A 19,645-nucleotide genomic window follows, 5' to 3' on the forward strand; every position below is an offset into this window, starting at 1 on the left:
TTTTAGAAATGTATTTTAAACCTACTGCTTATCAGTAGCCCTTTTTCCATCCAACTTTTTAATATGCTAAAACTTTTGCACACATGAAAATTTACCCAAACAAGTGTATGGAAAACTGTTTTGTTCGACAAGTTCACTCGGTAGGTTTATACAGATGTGATGTGGGATGTTAATTATTACTTTTAAAATTTTGAAAAACTGAAAAGTTTCTAGCAGTTTAACTAAAAACAAAAACAACACTGAAATTATTAACGCTTAGTGGTCCATTTATTCAGCGCTTGTCAGGCATGTCAGGTCCGATTTATTTTCACACGCTCTGTTTAAAATGTTTTTTTTCAAAGTAAAACAGGTTTAAAAGGCACTGAATCGCTAAAGGACACTCAGTACTGCATCTCCAGCCAAGACCCACCCCTTGTTCACTGTATTTTTCTCATACTTCTTAATAGAGGTACTGAATCCTCTCCTGATCACTCATTTTATCACTAAACTCCTTAATAATGCAATCCAAGTCATTATTTTATTACTATAACATCTCACGTGGTGGAGGTTGTGTGATCGTATGGGCTTGTTTTTCTTCCTCTGGCACTGGCGATCTTTTTATTGTAGAAGAATCAATGAGTGCTGCAAAATATCAAGACATTTTGCACTCTCGTTTTGTTACTCAGCGCTAGAAGGCTTATGGACGGAAGTTTGTATTCCAGCAGGATAATGACCCTAAGCATTCTGTTATGGATTAGCCATCTCAGTCCTCAGACTTTAATCCCATCGAGATGTTGTGGATTGACTTGAAGGCTGCTGTTGTAAAAAGGAAACTAAAGTCAATTGCAGAACTAAAAGCTGTATGTGTTGAAGAAGGATCAAAAATCACCAGAAAGATGCCAGGACCTGGTTTCAAAATACAAAAAAAAAGACTATAAGCTGTAAAGGAAGCAAATGGTGGGCACAGAAAATACTAATGTAAGGGTGCCCAAATACCTTTTTCAAAGTACGAAATTAGTTTTTGCATGTTGTTTTTCATTTTATGCATGTTATATAATACTTTAGTATTTTACTATAAAGCTGAATCTGTACTTTTAATTATAATCTATATATATATATATATATATATATATATATATATATATATATATATATATTTATATATAATATATATATTATACTCTCTCTCTGAGAGAGAGATATTTTGAAATTGCCCTATAGCTTGGAGATGGCTGGTTCAAATGCAAGCTATGCCACTGCCGACCGTGGAACAGGAGTTCCCAAGGGGCGGCGCACAATTGGCTGAGCATGCTACCTGTGCAGGATACGGGTTTGGTCAGCTAGGGATTCCTTGGCTTACTGCACACCAGCAGCCCCTGTGGTTGGCTGGGCGCCTGTAAGTTCTGGATATGGCTGCATAGTGGATGGCTGACAGCACTAGTTTCGGAGAACGCAAGTACTCGTCTTCATCTCTCCCGAGTTAGTTTCGGGGTTGCAGTGGTGAGCCAGGTTGAATAATAATTGGATATTCCAAATGGGAGAGAATTGGAAAATGAATACAATAATTGTTATATAGTTTTTTATTTTTTTTAAGAGGTGTGTTTGTGTGTGTGTGCGTGTGTGTGTATATATATATATATATATATATATATATATATATATATATATATATATATATATATATATATATATATATATATATATATATATATATATATATATATATATATATATACACACACATACATACATACATACATACATACATACACACAGCTCTGGAAAAAATTGAGACCACTGCAAATTTTTCTTAAATCAGCATCTCTACATGTATGGCAGCCATTCCATTCCAGTGTCTGTTGAATTCCAACACAGGCACACCTCATTCTACTGAATGAGGTACTGATTAAGGGATCACCTGAACCAAATCTTATTTAACGAGGAAAAGTATAAAAACCACTCCTGTGGTAATCACTGTCTTCTTGCAATAGGACCAGCTGGATGGCAAAACAGTGCTAGTAGTACCTCAAAAGTAATTGGAATCAAATAATAACTATTGACCATGCCCAAAGAGTTGAAAAGGAAAGTTTTGAGTGAGGAAAAGAAGGGTTCAATTCTGGCTTTACTGGCAGAGGGATACAGAGAGCGTCAGATTGCTTCCATCCTTAAAATTTCAAAGACGGCGGTTCATAAGAACAGGGTCAAGCAGCACACATTGGGGACAACAAAGCTACAGACCGGCAGAGGGCGAAAACGACTCTCCACTGACCGGGATGACCACCAACTCATTCAAATGTCAGCCAGCAACCGTAGGATGACATTAAGTGACCTACAAAAAGAATGGCAAACGGCAGCTGGGGTGAAGTGCACGGCCAGGACGGTTCGAAACGGGCTCCTAGGGGCAGGGCTGAAATCGTGCAAAGCTAGAAAAAAGCCCTTCATCAATGAGAAGCAAAGAGCCAGGCTGATGTTTGCAAAAGACCATAAGGATTGGACCGTAGAGGACTGGAGTAAGGTCATCTTCTCTGATGAGTCCAATTTTCAGCTTTTATATATATATATGTTCATATTTAACCTTAATCTTTTTTCATTTAGAATTGACACTCTTGTTAAATAGTGCATGTTATTCCTATAAACATGTGAAGCCATTTATTTTTGTGGTAGAAATTAGAACAAAACATTTTAAGCACAGTTGCTGTGGCAATTTGAAGCCTGTAGGACAAAGTAATTTATTCCAGATGAGGTGGATTCTGCTTAGTGTCACAATCATTAGATTTTGGCTTTGGACCACATCACATTCATATAGTTACAATAGCCAGATGTTTCTATGGAAGAACAAACTGCCCGTGTGTTTATTCTATTTTTCTTTTTGTCTTCACACACACTGCTTGACTGAAAATAGAAAAGTCTTTCACCTGATCAATCAACTATTTTAGAATTTTGTTTCTCATCTGCACGATCTTAGAAAAAATAATGACAAAGTAATAATTTGAAAAAGTTGTTTTAAAATTGGAATAGCCTAAATAGTTGATTAACAAAATGTTTCTTTGTAGTAAATGGCTGATCCAGGACCAAATGGTATTTTGTAAATTTTACTATCCTGTGTGTTTACAGGATAGTTCAGCAAAAAGCTGTTATTAGGCTTGCTTGCGTTGGTCTATCCTTCAGACCCTGCTAAGGTCACAAGGTAGACGTGGTCATATTACAAAGATTCTGGGGACTTCTTTGTCCATGTCATGGAATAATTTTTAAATAAGGAAGTTAAACTACTTTTAGAAAATATTTTGTATCAAAATGTAAAACCAAAAGCCACCTGACTATAATTTGCAATGTTTATTTGTGTTCTGCGGTATATCGACACCTACGGTATCTCATGATACCAAAATCCTACGATACTTAGTATCGGGGTAAAATAAAAAATATTGAAACATCACGTTTTTTTGATACCATGTTTTTATTTTATTTGTTTTGTATTTTTTTTGAGCTTTTAAAATAAAACTAATTGTGTGCTTTAAAAACAATGCAAACTAAACGTACTTGTTTCTGCTTAACGGAAGTGAGCAGCTACCCTATGTGCTCTGGGAAAATTAAATTACTGCAGCAGACATGGCAGATGCTGGCGAGAAGCTTGGTGTGGAACTATTTTTGATTTCAGCTAGAGGACAACGGCAGTCTGGCCGAACGTGGACAGTCAGAATATCGAATGTTTTTTTAACCCTTTTCCGTCCATTTATTGAGCGCTTGTCAGGCGCATCGGGAACAATTTATTTTCACAAGCACTGTTTATTTTACAAGCTCTGTTTTGAATTTTTTTTTTTTTTCAGAGTAAAACAGATTTAAGTCACTGAATTGCAAAAGGACACTCAGTACTGTATCTCTAGCCAAGCCTCATATATAATATATATATATATATATATATATATATATATATATATATATATATATATATATATATATATATATCAGTGCCTTGTAAAAGTATTCAGACCCCTGACCAATTCTCTCATATTACCGAATTACAAATGGTACATTGAAATTTTGTTCTGTTTGATATTTTATTTTCAAACACTGAAACTCAGAATCAATTATTGTAAGGTGACATTGGTTGTATGTTGGGAAATATTTTTAAGAAAAATAAAAAACTGAAATATCTTGCTTGCATAAGTATTCAACCCCTGTGCTGTGGAAGTTCCCAGTTTGCACCGATGAAAGAAATTGCCTTACCATTGGCCTCCACGTGTGAACCATTGAAGTTGCTGTCACATTTTATGGATAAAAACCCCACTGTTGAAGGATCATTGGTAAGGCTGTGAATCTGAAGGCAAATGAAGACCAAAGAGCATTCTACAGAAGTTAGTGATAAAGTAATACAAATGCATAGATTAGGGAAAGGGTACAAAATAATATCCAAGTGTTTGGATATCCCAGTGAGCACAGCATCAATAATCAGGAAGTGGAAGCTGCATCACACCACCCAGGCACTGCCAAGAAAAGGCCGTCCCTCAAAACTCAGCGCACAAACAAGAAGGATACTTGTGAGGGAAGCCACAGAGAGGCCAACTATCACTTTGAAGGAGCTACAGAGTTTAGTGGCTGGGAGTGGAGTAATGGTGCACCAGTCAACCATATCAAGAGCTCTGCATAACACTGGCCTGTATAGGAGGGTGGCAAGAAAGAAGCTGTTACTCAAAAAGTCCCATCTGAAAGCACGTCTGGAGTTTGGCAGAAAGCATGAGAGTGACCCAGATGTGATGTGGGAAAAGGTTTTGTGGTCAGATGAGACCAAGATGGAGCTTTTTGGCCAAAACTCAAAGCGCTATGTGTGGCGCAAACCTAACACTGCCCATGCCTCAAGACACACCATTCTTACAGTGAAGTATGGTGGTGGCAGCATCATGCTGTGGGGATGCTTCTCATCAGCAGGGACTGGGCATCTTGTTACAATTGAAGGAAGAATGGATGGAGCAAAATACAGGAAAATACTGCAAGAGAATCTGCTTCAGTCCGCTAAAAAACTGACGCTTGGGAGGAAATTCACCTTTCAGCAGGACAATGATCCTAAGCACAAGGCCAAAGCAACATTGGAGTGGCTCAAGAACAAAAAGGTGAATGTCCTACAGTGGCCCAGTCAAAGTCCTGATCTCAATCCCATTGAGAATCTGTGGCACTATTTGAAAATTACGGTCCACAAGCATCATCCAACCAACCTGAACAACCTGGAGCAAATCTGCCAAGAAGAATGGGACAAAATCACTCCGACACTGTGTGCAAAGCTGGTACATACTTACCCCAAAAGACTTTAAAGACAGACGCTATTATTGCAGCGAAAGGTGGCTCTACCAAATATTAATGTGTGGGGGTTGAATACTTATGCAAGCAAGATATTTCAGTTTTTTATTTTTCTTAAAAATATTTCCCAACATAAAACCAATGTCACCTTACAATAATTGATTCTGAGTTTCAGTGTTTAAAAATAAAATATCAAACAGAACGAAATGTCAATGTACTATTTGTAATTCAGTAATAGGAGAGAATTGGCCAGGGGTCTGAATACTTTTGCAAGGCACTGTATATAATTTAAACAGCAAGCATTCCACAATGCCTGTAGCATTATTAACTGTGTTAGCCTCTTAAGTACTATGCACTTGCAAAAAAAGGAATTTGGCAGCCATTCAACATGTAATGGACATAAGATTCAAAGTATCATGATAGTATTGAATATCATGATAATCTGCATGGTATCGTATTGATACTCCCTAAATGATATATTGCATCATTGTAATGTGTATTGGTTGAAAAGAATCTGCTGTGGATTAGTTCAGTCCATTTTACATTCACTTTGTTACAATAATCTCTCCCTTTTCCATAAGGCAGGTGATATAATTTCCTGCACTGTCAAGTATATATGCTCTGCTATCAATTATGATCAAGTTAGTGTTTCTCCTTATATTAGAAAAAGGTAGTGAAAGTTTTAAAATAAATATAGTCCCAAGGACTTCACACAGAGGGAGCAGCACGTGCTGTCTTTCACGTGTGCCTCTGTGCTGAAGGCTTGTGTGAATGTGTGCAGCGTGTCTGCTCAGCTTTCGCATGGTTGGGAATTTATGAACTTGCGCACGTCTCCAGATTGAAAAAAAAACAATGGGCATCGCAGCCAAATTTGTAATATCATACTCTCCCTGAGCATCCCTGAATATATCTGCTAATTGTAAAATGTAAATAAAAATGTTATGAGATTGAGGCTTGCCACAATTCTTAATCTCCTCCGGTGAGTGAGCTGTGTTTCTGGCACTGAAACCTGCAGCTTTACCAATCTCTGCATTCCAACAGCAGTCTCTTCTGTTTGGGTTAATAGTCAAAATTGTTGATTTACGTTATATGCAACATTAAAAAACCTTTGTATAGTTTTTAACATTGGGAAGATTTTTCTTTTTATAAAACGGAGTCAAGCAAACTCTGTATCCCCATAGAGCTTACCTCAATTATCACTGACCTGATAATCTTTAGATTTCCAATGAAGGGTGATGCAATATTAAGTATTTTGCAATTGTCACAATTTGACAGGTTTCCTTATGTTTTTTTTATTGTATTTCTTATTCCTCATAAGGCACAATTTACAGAAGTGACTGTACCACTACCAAGAGACACAGCTTGTATCCCTGAGGAAAAGCTAAGGTACTTGCTACCAAGCCCACTTAGCTACCAGAGTCCATCACACTACCAATAAAATAATTTTAAATAGTCTTGAGCTCAACAGAAAAATAATATGCTATATATTTTTTTAATGAAAATAATACAAAATATGATTGTTTCTGAGCTAAATGCGTACAATCACCTATGTATAAATTAAAGATAAACATTAAACAAAAAACTGGCAGTTTGACATTCAGTGCCTCGTACGCATGCCAGACCTAGTGGGGACTGTGCTTGTTACGGAGTAAATGTATTCTATTTTGGGAAGTTTGACTAATCTTACAGCTGCAATTGGGGAAGCTGTTGGCTGAATGAAGTTATCCCACATCAGTTTAAAGTTCATGTTGCTCAAGTCCTGCCCCTGACAATCAAAATGAGAAGATAAAAAGTGGATAAATCGATACATTTTATTACATAATGGAACTTGAAATGCTGCTGTTCTACCCCCTGTAGGTGTTGCTTCTGCTGTGAACTGCCCTTGACTGTTCTAAACTATACATTAGCATAATGCTGGTGTAATAAAGCCTTTGTATTTGGTGTTCATGGTCTGTAGCTGGTTAGTATGAGTCATTATGCTTGGAGTCAGGCTTGCTGCTAGACATCATTTTTAAAGGAGCGGTGACCCCCCAAAAAAGTTTTCTTGCCTTTTTAGCATCAATATTTTCACTGGTTGCTCTCTTGGTTCTTGAATTTTATTGTTTAATTTGGAACATGCAGATATTTCGAACACATTGCTGTAGATAAACAGTAGCTACTACTTCCTGATATCGAATTACTTTGTGTGGCATTGCTTACAAAATGACTTAAGTGGTCAAGCTCCATTTATCTACAGTGCCATGTGACAGAGCCTGCGTCCTTATTATTATTATTATTATTATTATTATTATTATTATTATTATTAATAATAATAATTTGGCTGACGCCAAAGGTTACAGTGCAAAAACAATATTTAAATACAGTATAGTTTACAGTAAGTGAAAATACTACTAGAATACAATACGAGATTTAGGATTAAAACAATGTGTATATACAATGACATGATAGTGTTGCAAGGAGTGCATCAACTGAGTGCCCAGTAACATGGTGCTTAGGTCAGGCAAGTCCAGTATAGAGTAGGAGGAGTAGATCAAGAGATCTGAAGTTGTAAAAGCTTTTCGCCGAATTCCTAAGGAAGCTAATGACTCTGTCACAGGGAGGACCCTGTTGCTGGTTCAACTGCACCTCTGCTGTGATAAACAGGAAGGCTTGCCTGGAGCTGAGCTGATTGGGAGGTCCTGATTGGCTGATGGGTGTGCCTGAGGAGCCTACGTTTGTTTAAGAACACAGCAGTGCCAGTTGAGGCTACTGTACAGCCGTAGCGGCACAGGCAGGCACTGAGCGAAAGCTTGCTTTGTTTACATTGAGGAGGAGAAAAATCTGGTTTAAAAAGTGCATCTTAAATTCAAATAAATACGGTAATAGTAGGATTGATGCATGCGCTAATAACATGCTTATTGAGAGCGGAAGTTCTTATAAGAGGTTTGTCAGCTGGATAGGAACAGTTAATTTGATAATATAATTCATGTTTAAGCAGTAATGATGTCAAATAACAATCATCATAATTAGCATCATTATAGTATTCATAAAATAATACATATGATTATGATGATGTAAAATATGCCTATAGTAATTTGTGATTGCCAAGTCTTTTTGTATGAAAAGCGGTCCTACAGCGGCAGAAAGACCACAGGTAATTACTGTAAGCCTTAATTGTTCTAAACTAACATTTATTTTAGATTTTTAAAACAAAAGTGTATTAAACATCTTCATGGTATCGATTTGAATGTAGGTCATGTTACTACTTATAGAATTGTGGGAGGGGGTCATAATTTTTTCAAAATCAATGAAAGAATTACATTTTATACAGTACATTTATTATTCACTTGACCAATTAGTGTAGTCAGACAAGATTGATAGGCATGTCAAAACTACAGTGTTTCAGGTTTGCTTTGGGATCGTGTTCTGTCATTACTGGCCAGGTTTAGCACCACCCTATTAATCCCAACAATTGCCTGTAATTAATTGAAAACTGATGTTTGTCTTTCTGTATCTTTATCGCAAGAGGTTATCCTGGTACCTTGATCCAGTTGTTCAAATCATTTAGAGCATAACAACACTGGAAGCTATTTTCCTACAAAAAGGTATGGTATGGGTATATTGCAGCTGCAGTAAAAACTTCCCCACCGTATAAATTAACTTTACAACAGTGTTTAGCATCATCATCAGAAATACTGCATTTGAAGGTGTTAAGGTCTTTTCTTTCTCTGATATGTTTACAAGCTGTTAATATTTTGACTTTTCCTTCTGTTCTAATAGTAAATGGACAACCAAGGCCTCTGGAGTCTAATCAGGTGAAGTACCTTCGACGAGAGCTAATCGAACTTCGAAACAAAGTGAACCGTCTGCTTGACAGCTTGGAGCCGCCTGTAGAGCCAGGACTCTTTGCCAGCATTGCAGAAAACGGTAAGTGAAGAATTCGGAAAGGACTGCATTTGCTAAGCTTTTAATAATTTCCAGTAGTACAGTAACTTTTTAATTTAAGGTTATTTTCTTGAAAGAATTGCATTTTACAGAAGGTCTGGAGATGCACAGGATTTTTTTCAAGTAAGGATGAATAGGCTAATTATAGTTAATGCTACCTGCTATATCCATTTATGCTTTATGCTATTAATTGCTAAAAACTTTAAAGGGAATCCATTCACTGCTGTGTTAGTATCACGTACAAGCACAGTTATTACATACAAAACTATTGTTTTATGAAAGTATATTTTAATGGACATAGAAGTCCTAATGGTAAAGGTCGGTACCTTTAGTCCTCAGGCTTAGATTACACACTTTTTCCTGGAGTGTAATGTTACATCATGCTGTTTTTGTCAGTGTCATTGCAGACCTATGCAAGCCAAAAGAAATCTCAGAAGAGAGAACACAAAAAACTCAATCTCTCTAAGCTAGAACAGGGACAGTTCAAGATTTATTCAAGGTGATTTAGTACTGGGTTTAGTGGCCTGTTTAAAAACCAGTGTATCATACTGCTGTGGTGGTGCACATACATCAAAGTGGGTATTTTGTTCCACATCTGCAATACAGCTGACTCTCATTATGGTTAACCTAAGATTAAAGTCTTCAAAACATAGTGGTTAAATGTGGTTTGAACTTTTTATTGCAACCTAGTCATCATACATCTGTATTTTCCCTGTAAGTCTCCTGCCTAGTGAGATTTCAGAACTGAAACCAATTTCCCTTGATCACCTGTTTGATTTAAGTATCTTGTGCTGCCCTGCACATGGCAGGTTAAAAGGTGTTTTAAGCCAATTTTAAGTTTAGGTTGGTATTTCATTTGGTTAAACAATAGCCATTGATGACATTTGCAGAAAATATCGGTTCCTTAGCTACAGATCTCTGGTAGGAGTTTCTAGATTTCAGAATAAATACATTAGACCAGGGGTTCTCAAACTAAGGGGCGCGCCTCCCAAGGGAGGCGTGAGCTGTGTGACCTTTTATGTGTTTTTTTTTTTTTTTTTTTTGGAGGTTGGATGATTTGAAAAAAGTAACAAATTATTATATTTTAAATGTATTATATTTAAAAATAGCTAAAATAAAACACAAAAAGCTTTTGTTTAACGTGTTAATGTTCCTTAGCAACTGTGAAACGTCACACATACATTGCGTGGTTCCCACTCCCCACCCCCAAGTAAACTTAAAAACAGTATCAGCAGCACACTTACAGTGAGAAACTGCTTTAATGAGAAATGGATAGTTTTGTGACACAGGGAGAAAAACGTACACGCCGAAGTGAGGGCAGCAGCAGTAGTTACAGCAAAACGCAGCCTAAAATATAACGAAGCAAAGCATAAAATATAACGAAGCATATTTAAAACTAGGCTTTACATGGAGCTGGTCCAGCGGTGCACCGAGCCTCAATGTGTTTTATGCGGTGAAAGCCAAACCACAGTAAAAAGTAGGTTTGGCAAAAGGCAAACCATAGTACGCAGCCCTGCAAGCTACGCCTGGCATCTTAAAACAAGGCACCCTACCTTAGTATCTAAACCCGTAAAGTATTTTCAGAAGAAGCTCAATGAGTTTATTTATTTATTGCATTTATATAGCGATTTTTATACAAGTATCGCAAAACACTGTACAGTACATTGCAGAAAAAAAGAACAAACCACAATACATTTGTATAGCATGTCACACATACAACTGCTATAATCAGACCATTTAAATAACAGATTGAAATAAGTGTACACAATACAAAAGCAGCAATTTTAAAGTAACGTTAAATCCCACTAAGATAAGAACGTTAACAGGACAAAAAAACATATTTTAGTTGCTTTCATGTGTACTAATTAATACTTCTGAAACTCATACTGCTCTATATTGAACAAATCCCTTCTATCTATCAATTTTGTTTGCAACATATAGGATTTTCAGTTTTGTTATATTGTTTTAGTAAACTGGGGAGGTGCAGTTTTTTATAGTTCAGGGAAGCTCACTATGACAAAGTTTGAGAACCACTGCATTAGACAAAGATACCTTATTTGTACTTTTTTTAGAATTTTTTTTTTCAAAAAATAAAAAAAGGAATAGAACATTTACACAGCTGTGATTTTTATGCACCCCCAAAGTGAACGGTTTTAACAGCACTGAAGGGAATGCACTTACATAGTGGAACCAGCTAATATTTTAACCAGTCTCGGATCGAAAACACATGCAGGCAAATCCTGTAAGAAATTCTGATTCAGTCCCCTTGTTGTTTTTAAATGCTCTCTTGCCGATTAAAAGAATATACTCTAAGCATTGTAATAGTTGCTTTGTCATCCTTTGTGCAGCTCCCAGGTACATGAGAGTGATTCTTAATGTATTGTGCTTCATGTTGCCGCTTGTGGAAGTCATATCGATTTAAAATAAAGTAGTCTGTGCCTCAACGGTGTAATAAATAAAGAAGAAAGAAGCATGCCTGCATTTGTCTGGGAGCTGCAGTCCTATAGGGACTGAACAAAACAAGGCAAATACACTATATATGACGTTTCTGAACTGACTATTTTTGTGATTTTATTGCAAAAAATAAAACATCAGATAATTAATGTTACCTAGTCCAAAGCTTTAGTTCAACAATAATTCATTTGAGAAGTCAACCAATCGCTGTTAAATGATTGTCAAAATTCCACTTCAGCTATTTATTCATTGAGTAAGGTTGCGTTTTCGGATGACCTTCAGATCGTGTTCAGATTAAGTGAATTTTTTGAATTGCGGTGGGGTCATTCGCAAGACAACCCCACCCCGAATATAAAAAGATTTGGGAATCTATGCATGTATTAACCCCAATCCGATGTGGTCAACCGGATCTAGAAGAGATATAGTAATCGGAGAAAGTAATTCAATGTAATTACCTCTATTTGAGGAATTGGTGCCTTCATCATACCATCTAAAAGCCAGTTCTTGCTTGCCAAGGCAAACAACAGAATCAATCAAGCATTTAAGAGCCTCACGATTTTTTTCTTACTTCATTGTGATGTATTGTTTCCCTATGCTTCTGCTCATTGAGTGTTACAGTGGCTTGCAAGTGACTTTGGGAATGTTTGTTTTTGTGCAGACTTCGTTAGATATCCCAGATTGCTGTAGCCAGTTCTGTTACCTTTTCTGTAGTGAAAAAAAGACAATTCCAGCAGATTTTTTTTTTTTTTTTTTTTTTTTTTTTTTTTGTAATTGACTGCCACCAGTTAGGCACGCGGGCCTCGCAAAATCGCTAGCCCGACGTTCTGGGACAACCAAAAAATCTGTCGGACAACATGTTTTTTTTGGGGAGAGGGGATTGTACTGTGTTGTTCAATGAACAGGATATAGCCAGAATACTGGGTGCAGCATGCCACAAATTGGGTACTGTACTTGGAATTCTACTTTTATTTACAATCTCTTTGCTATTATTATTATTATTATTATTATTATTATTATTATTATTATTATTATTATTATTATTATTATTATTATTATTATTATTAGTGCTAGTAGTGACAAATACTATAATAATTAAGAAAATCAAAGAGTAAAACAGTACTAATATTAATAGTTTAGCTAATGTCTTTATCCCTGGTGGCTTTCTTAACTTACTCCAGTAGCTTATATTGTTTGTTTTGGATTGTCCTTTTACTATAGCGAACAAAAGGCTTTGGACCCAAACAGGGTTGTTATAGCGAGGGTGTACTGTATCTAGTATTTGATTTATAGGCTTAATACACGACACTTGCACATTTTTTTAATATATAATGCGTGCACATTTGTTATTTCATTTTTGTTATTTTTCACCTCCCATAGTGTTCAGCATTTAATAGAGGGTATAAAGAAATTTGGATCAGAATCCAATATCACCCCTTACAAAAAAGTTACTTTAAAAGTATTTGCAGTATTTACAGTATAATTGTAAATCTCAAAAAACTACTCGCTTCTAAATCTTTTGTAGTCATCTTTGTATTACTTTAGTATAAATACATGTTAATTTGGATTCATATGTTGTTTTTTTCTGACTTTATGTGAGTGAAAAGACACACATTTGCCTGTTTTCCCATTGGAAATAGTGATATTTTGAAATATCACTGTCCTGGTCACAAAAGCAAAGTTTGTGGGGAATAATAGCCATTTTCTATACTTTTGAGGCATAAGCAATTAGGAAATAACACTTACTACCCAGGAACAAAAAAAAAAAAATTGTTACACAATGTAAAAAACTAGTAGAAACTAACAAACACAAGTCTGGGAAAAACAAATGGAAGTCTGGAAAAAGTGTGGAATTTTGATGTTGGAAAAGTATATGAAACCTGTGATACTGTACCTATATTGACTACAGTGTACTTTGTACAAATCACAGTCCGTAGATCAGTGATGAGCAACTTGACATTTTTTTTGGACAACCAAATGTGTACAAAGGACTGCCCGCAGGGCAAATACCATTACCAAAATTTTGCGAGCCCTGCCACGGATACCTTTTTAATAATTTTTTTCTAAGACAGTTCTTGAAAATTGATTCATAACCAAATCGACGACGATGTCTCCGCTGTCTGATGACATTTAATTAGTAAAAAGTAATTTTAAATGTTACTTCGAAGTTCTCAATATAATTCTCAATAACGGTCTCTACAATAGCCAATATTGCACGAAATTCAGCTATTCTTACACTGCTTACCCTAGCATATTTATAACCCACCTCTGCTCACTAATAATTGGACAGCTGCAAAAGCAGGGCATATCTTTGACATTCCCATTGGTTAAACTCCCAAGATCTTCAAAAGAAACTGAGACTACCTTTAGGTTTATGTCTTGCCTCTGTTGTCTCATGATTGGACACCTGCATAAAGGGGCATACCTTTGATTCTCCCAATGGTTAAACTTACTCAAGACCTTCAGCCAAGGCAGAGAATACCTTCAACTGTTTGTCCCACCTCCATTCACTTATGATTGGACTGCTGCGAAGAAAATGCAGATCTTCTATTGGTTGGTTTTATTTTATATAAAAAGAATTTAATTCTGCACGATTTAAATTGTAAAAATAAAATCTGCGATCAACTCTTTAGTTGATAAATCGGATTGATTAAATCTGTTAATCGGAACAGCCCTAATGCCCTAAGTGTGTGTGTACATACATACAGTATATGAGTACAATCTTGTTTTTCTGATCTATGTAAGTTAATATGCCTGTAGGTTTTCTGTTATAATTAAATTATTTTGCATGGTTTGAGCAGCCTTAACCAAACTGCAGTTTTGATACATAGTTCAGTAATGGTGGAGCATGATATCATTCTCTTCAAATGTTTCACCTGGTGAGCCTGCTAAAAGTACACCATGACTGGAAGATCGACATCCTCCAGAAGTTACAAGTAATGTTCAATAAAGTCCTTATTGAACAGATTTTACCCTGTCAGCGACAGTAAAGTGTATTGAGTGGAGTTCTCTTTTCAGACCTGCAGATTAAAAAAGTTAAAATGTGTCTTTTACTTCTGTTTGTTTGCCCTGTATAATTTACTGTATATTACTCTTGACAACGAACCTTAAAACTCACAGATGGTCATTTATGTGGAATGTATAAACTGGTGTATGATCAATTCAATAGCACCTCTAGATTTGTTAAAATATGGAAGCATCTTCTTGTTTTTAAAGCTTGAAAGCAAAGGCTCATGTTAAGCAGATTTTTTTAACATCATTTGCAGTGACTGCCCCAGTGTATGTATTTGTACCAATAGATACAATGTCTGTTTTTTAAGTTGGCAAAAACAGACATTGTATCTATTTTTTATGCAACAGTAACAAAGGGTTCAAGAATTCATGTTCCCTTTTGTTTGTATTTCTTCTTAATTTTATATGGCTAAATAGTGCCCCATATGTGCAACTTGCACCTGCAACACCACTAGAAAACAGACATCTTGGTCTAGGTGGATAATTATCTCTGTTAAATAGTAAAAATGCCTACTTAAACCTGCCCCTGGGAGCATGCTGTATAATATACATAATAAAAGCACCCACTGCTTTACAGGTATATGTTTTGTTTAATAACATCAGCCTATGCTGCAAGTTTGGAAATTGTGCATTCCTTTTTACTTATGTTTTTTTTAGTGTTTACCTTTGAAGTTTCCTTCCCAGGTTATTACTCCCAAAATATTCTTGACCTATACAATGATTTGAAGTGGGTTTACATTCATAACATATTCAAGGCACATTTTTTGTTTTGTTTTCCAACCTCTGAATGTTCATTACATTTCCAAATTTTCTTTATTTCAGAGGCAGTAAATGGAAGGGAAGGGAAGTCTGTGCCTCCTGACTCCACCGTCAAACAGCCAGTCCCAGTTAGTGCTGCCAGCATGTCTGCCTTTGACCCCCTGAAAAATCAAGATGAAATTAGCAAGAATGTAATTTCCTCGTTTGGGCTGACAGAGGACCAAGTCTCGGGTAAAAGTCTAGTTTTCATTCTTTACCTTCTGAATGATTTTGAAAATGTGACACCCTCTCGTATTTATGCTCAAATTGTCAAAGATTGTCAGTACTAGTATGGTGGATCTGGGGATATACATTTTTTAAATAGGTTCTTGCAATATGTCAGGAACTGAACCCTGGTAAAATATTCCACGTGGATCCACTTTCCCGCTCTTGTTTCCTTTATTGAAAATTGCTGTGAAACATTTTTCTATAAAACAAAGCCTATCTTGGGTGCTAAAACTGTTGGCAGCAGATCTGCCTGGGGTCTGTAATCATCCAATTCCACACCTTTATTTGCTCTGTAAAACCATCATCTTATTAATTTAAATTTTGACATTTACAGACCATCTCTGAACCTTATTCTAATCAAGTGAAAGTTAACACTTTCTCTGCATGTGCACAGACTCAAGCAGCATGCAGGTAAAAACTCATTTTGCCTGTTAGAGCCCAACTTGAGTTGTACTGTATGTGACCTTGCAAGAATACAGACAGATGAGAGAAAATTGAAACAAGTAGCAGTTGTCAGTTGTTCATGTTCTAATGATGAGTGAAATAAATTGCAAGTATATACTGTGTATGTAGAGTATTTACGCTGAACTTCCAGAGGGAGTTTCCAGTCCCCTTGATGCAGAAACCACTGCCGTCTTAGTTGAGATCTTTCCCAATTTATAACGCAGAATACCTTTTGTAGTACCATCAGGTAATGTGGAGTCCTGGTTATTATTGAGTACAAACTGTGCAACACTTTGCAAATGTAGGAACAATTTCATGATACATTGAAGGTGGGGAAGGCTTTGCCAGTTCAGCTCCAGACATACTATTAAACATTATTAAAGTTTATATGATGCCAGACTAGGGTCTGCACTTTGTAAATCACACTTGCCTTCATTGTTTCCCAGGCCCTCCTAGTGCTCCAGCGGAGGAGCGGTCAGGCACACCTGACAGCATCGCTTCATCGTCTTCCGCTCCCCACCACCCTGGGATCCAGTCACAGCAGCCACCCTATGCTGGAGTGCAGCCCCCAGCAGCACAGATGGAAGGTTGGTACTCTTGAGCCCTTTACTAAGTGTAATCCTGAATCCTTCAAATAAATGTGACTCGATTCCTGGGAGCAGTAGGTTGAGGACAACCACCACTCTTCATTTTGTAACCACCACTCTATTTTTTTTCACATAAACACCACATTCCAGTTTTTCCTTTTAAAGTGTTCCTTTTGGAAGTGTTGCTTGGGCTAATGGATAAGCTACATGTTATTGATACTTAGGCTAACATCATTTATGTACCATTAGGAATAGTGTATATTCTTATTCTGGAGATTACTTGACAGTATTTTACCTGGTTATTGATACCACTATGTATCACATATTTAATCTCAGCTCAGTTAAGTATGTGTTTAAAAAAAAAAAAAAAAAAAAAAGGTCTTCGCTTTATTTTAGCACTCTTCATTGCTGCCCTTTTTATGTAATTGTTTCAGCAAATAAGCAAAACCAAGAGCTGTTGCCATTGGTTATCTGGAATAGTATTTTAGCATTTCAGTAATCCCCCTTGTGATGAGACTAAGTCTTTTTGGAAATTGTCTTGGTTTTTGTAATATTTGACGCATATGTGTGATTCAATTTTGTGTTCCTGTGTCTGATTCTGCAGAGACATTTGCTTGAGGCAATTGCTTGCAGCTGCTAAATTGGTCTACGTGGGCTTGAGCAAGATGGGCATACTGTCATTAACAAACAGTAATAGATCCCTGAGTTTGATTTGGTACAGTGCATCACATACCAGTAATACTGCTTGTGAATACTACTTCTAAGCTCTAATCGATCTATACATTCCTGATTATTTAATAATGTCACAGAACCAGCACTGGAAGAATGTCTCTGTGCAGAACTCTTTAATAGGAGTGCCAGGGAAAACTATGATACCCAAAAGAATGTCTTTGCTTTCCCAAGATGGTTATGATTTAGCATTTTTTTGCAAAATATATGTATGTACAAACAGAAGATGTATTGTTTTAATGGTCGTATATACAATTTGCATGTGCATAAACTCATTAAGGGGCAATACCATAGATGAGGAAAAATGTATTGTAATTGTTTTACATAAATGTAATCCTTCATGCAATCGGCAACAGAAACCACTGAGGAAACTACTGTATGTTTAAAATCTAAACTATTAATAATTGTATATTCTCTTTCCAGTCAATAGTTAAATAACCATACTCTTCTCTACCAGCATGTGTTGATGGCAAACAAAATCTAATTGTTTTTTTTGCAGTTCTTTCCTCACTTCTAGGATTTTGCACTGAACAGTAGATTTTATTTGAGGAACAATAGTTATAAAAACACATTTATAATTCCTGGTTAAAACAAAGGAACAAGATACCTATGTTTTCAACACATTGCTCTGAAATCCATCTTGTTGATTTATTGCAGAAGGAAATGTTGGTTTCATCAATTTCATAGTTTCCAGAGGTTTGTGTTATCTGTAGGATTTTAAAAACGCTAATGTTGCCATTGCACCTGTTCCCTGGCAGTCACTGTGGCCATGAAGCGCTCATCACAAGACCTTTATGAGTAAAGTGGTGGGCCTTGGATGAAGTTTTTATTTTTATAAATAGCAGAAGTGGAATTAACAAGGCTTATTTTCCAGGACAATGGTACATTTATTTAAAAAGCAGCAAAGTAATGTATTTCAATTTATAGTAGCATACTGAGTGATGTACTATACATTCTGGTACTTTAAAAACATTTTAATAGGTCTTGTATTCCACAAGGGGAGATTTGACCTTGAGATAATAACGTATATAAATATATTCCAGCACAAAGGAGATAATATTGCTAGTGTTCATAGTTTTGTTCTTTTACAAACATTAGATCATTCTGATTATTCCACAAATTTAAACCAAATTGTAAAATGCTGGTTTTAGTTTGATAGTATTGAGACCCTGTACATCAATTCTATTTTGCATTTCTTGTTTTTTAAAAAATCTATTGTCAGTTGGAACATTCCTAAATGAGTCCACTTGAGGATTACACCCAACTGTAGGATTAAGTGAGTGTGATCCACTTGCTGGAATTAACATTAGTACCACTAATGATCAAAATTGCAGCATACCAAAAATGTAGTAACTTAGCGGACTCATCAGTTAAACTAGTAGTGCTGATTGCAGCATACAAAACTAGACCATGTGGTCACAAAAAAGTTCACATTAAGTGGAATACATTAGTCCTGTGAAGTCAGAGATTAGTTTGTTGCAGATCTGTGTAATTCCGGTTACACACGTGAACCCTTTTTTTCCTTATTTCCATATTGCAATTAACAGTGCATTCATCATGTTGTATTATACTATGCTATATTTAATTTTATTTTGATTTAAAACTTGTACTTTTTTTTTTTTTTTATCAGTGTGGCTTGCTTAGTAATTTAATTCAAGTAATCTGAGTACTATTCCACCTGAGTTCATCTTTATAATACAGGTAAACATTGTTGAGTCTAAGTATTAAGAACCTGAAAAAATGCGGTTTAGACCCAGACGTGGTGTCAATATCTTCAACCCAAGTCATGAAACCACATTTTGCTTTTGTGTTTAAAAACTAAGTATAGGCTGATTTGTTATTGTTAAGTGTATTTGTTTTACAAAAAAACATTTATCTTTTTTCGAGAATCTTTATTCTCTAAGACAGCAAACTGTCATTACTTACTAGATGCAATATATCTGGATCAAACCATGTACTGTGTCTCGGGTGTCTGGATTTCACTGTGGGTTTTTTGGACAAGAATGATGTTATTCACCTGCTGTAGCAACAGGTGGGAGTGTCATTATTTATATATAAAAAAAGAGAAATCTAACCCTGGCTGTTTATAAGATTTCTGACTGAATAAGAACAATGAGTTCTTTATTTCAGTGCTTGCTTTCTAGCCATGTGCATAGTGCAGGAAACCTGAGTTCCTACTAGAATCACACAATGTGCTCTGTTTG

The 19,645-nt window shown here is 36.1% G+C and overlaps 1 protein-coding gene across 2 annotated transcripts in view; it reads left to right on the plus strand.

Moving 5' to 3' along the window:
• Positions 1-19,645, plus strand: part of LOC121327975 (protein TFG-like) — a 41,679-nt gene that overhangs the window by 9,605 nt on the left and 12,429 nt on the right. For both annotated transcript variants that reach the window (XM_041272371.1, XM_041272370.1), the window contains exons 4-6: positions 9,028-9,174; positions 15,478-15,645; positions 16,572-16,712. In XM_041272371.1, the coding sequence (XP_041128305.1) occupies positions 9,028-9,174; positions 15,478-15,645; positions 16,572-16,712 (456 nt within the window). The remainder of the gene's footprint in view (positions 1-9,027; positions 9,175-15,477; positions 15,646-16,571; positions 16,713-19,645) is intronic.

Source organism: Polyodon spathula, chromosome 15, assembly GCF_017654505.1.
Source record: "Polyodon spathula isolate WHYD16114869_AA chromosome 15, ASM1765450v1, whole genome shotgun sequence".
NCBI classification, from domain to species: Eukaryota; Metazoa; Chordata; class Actinopteri; order Acipenseriformes; family Polyodontidae; genus Polyodon; species Polyodon spathula.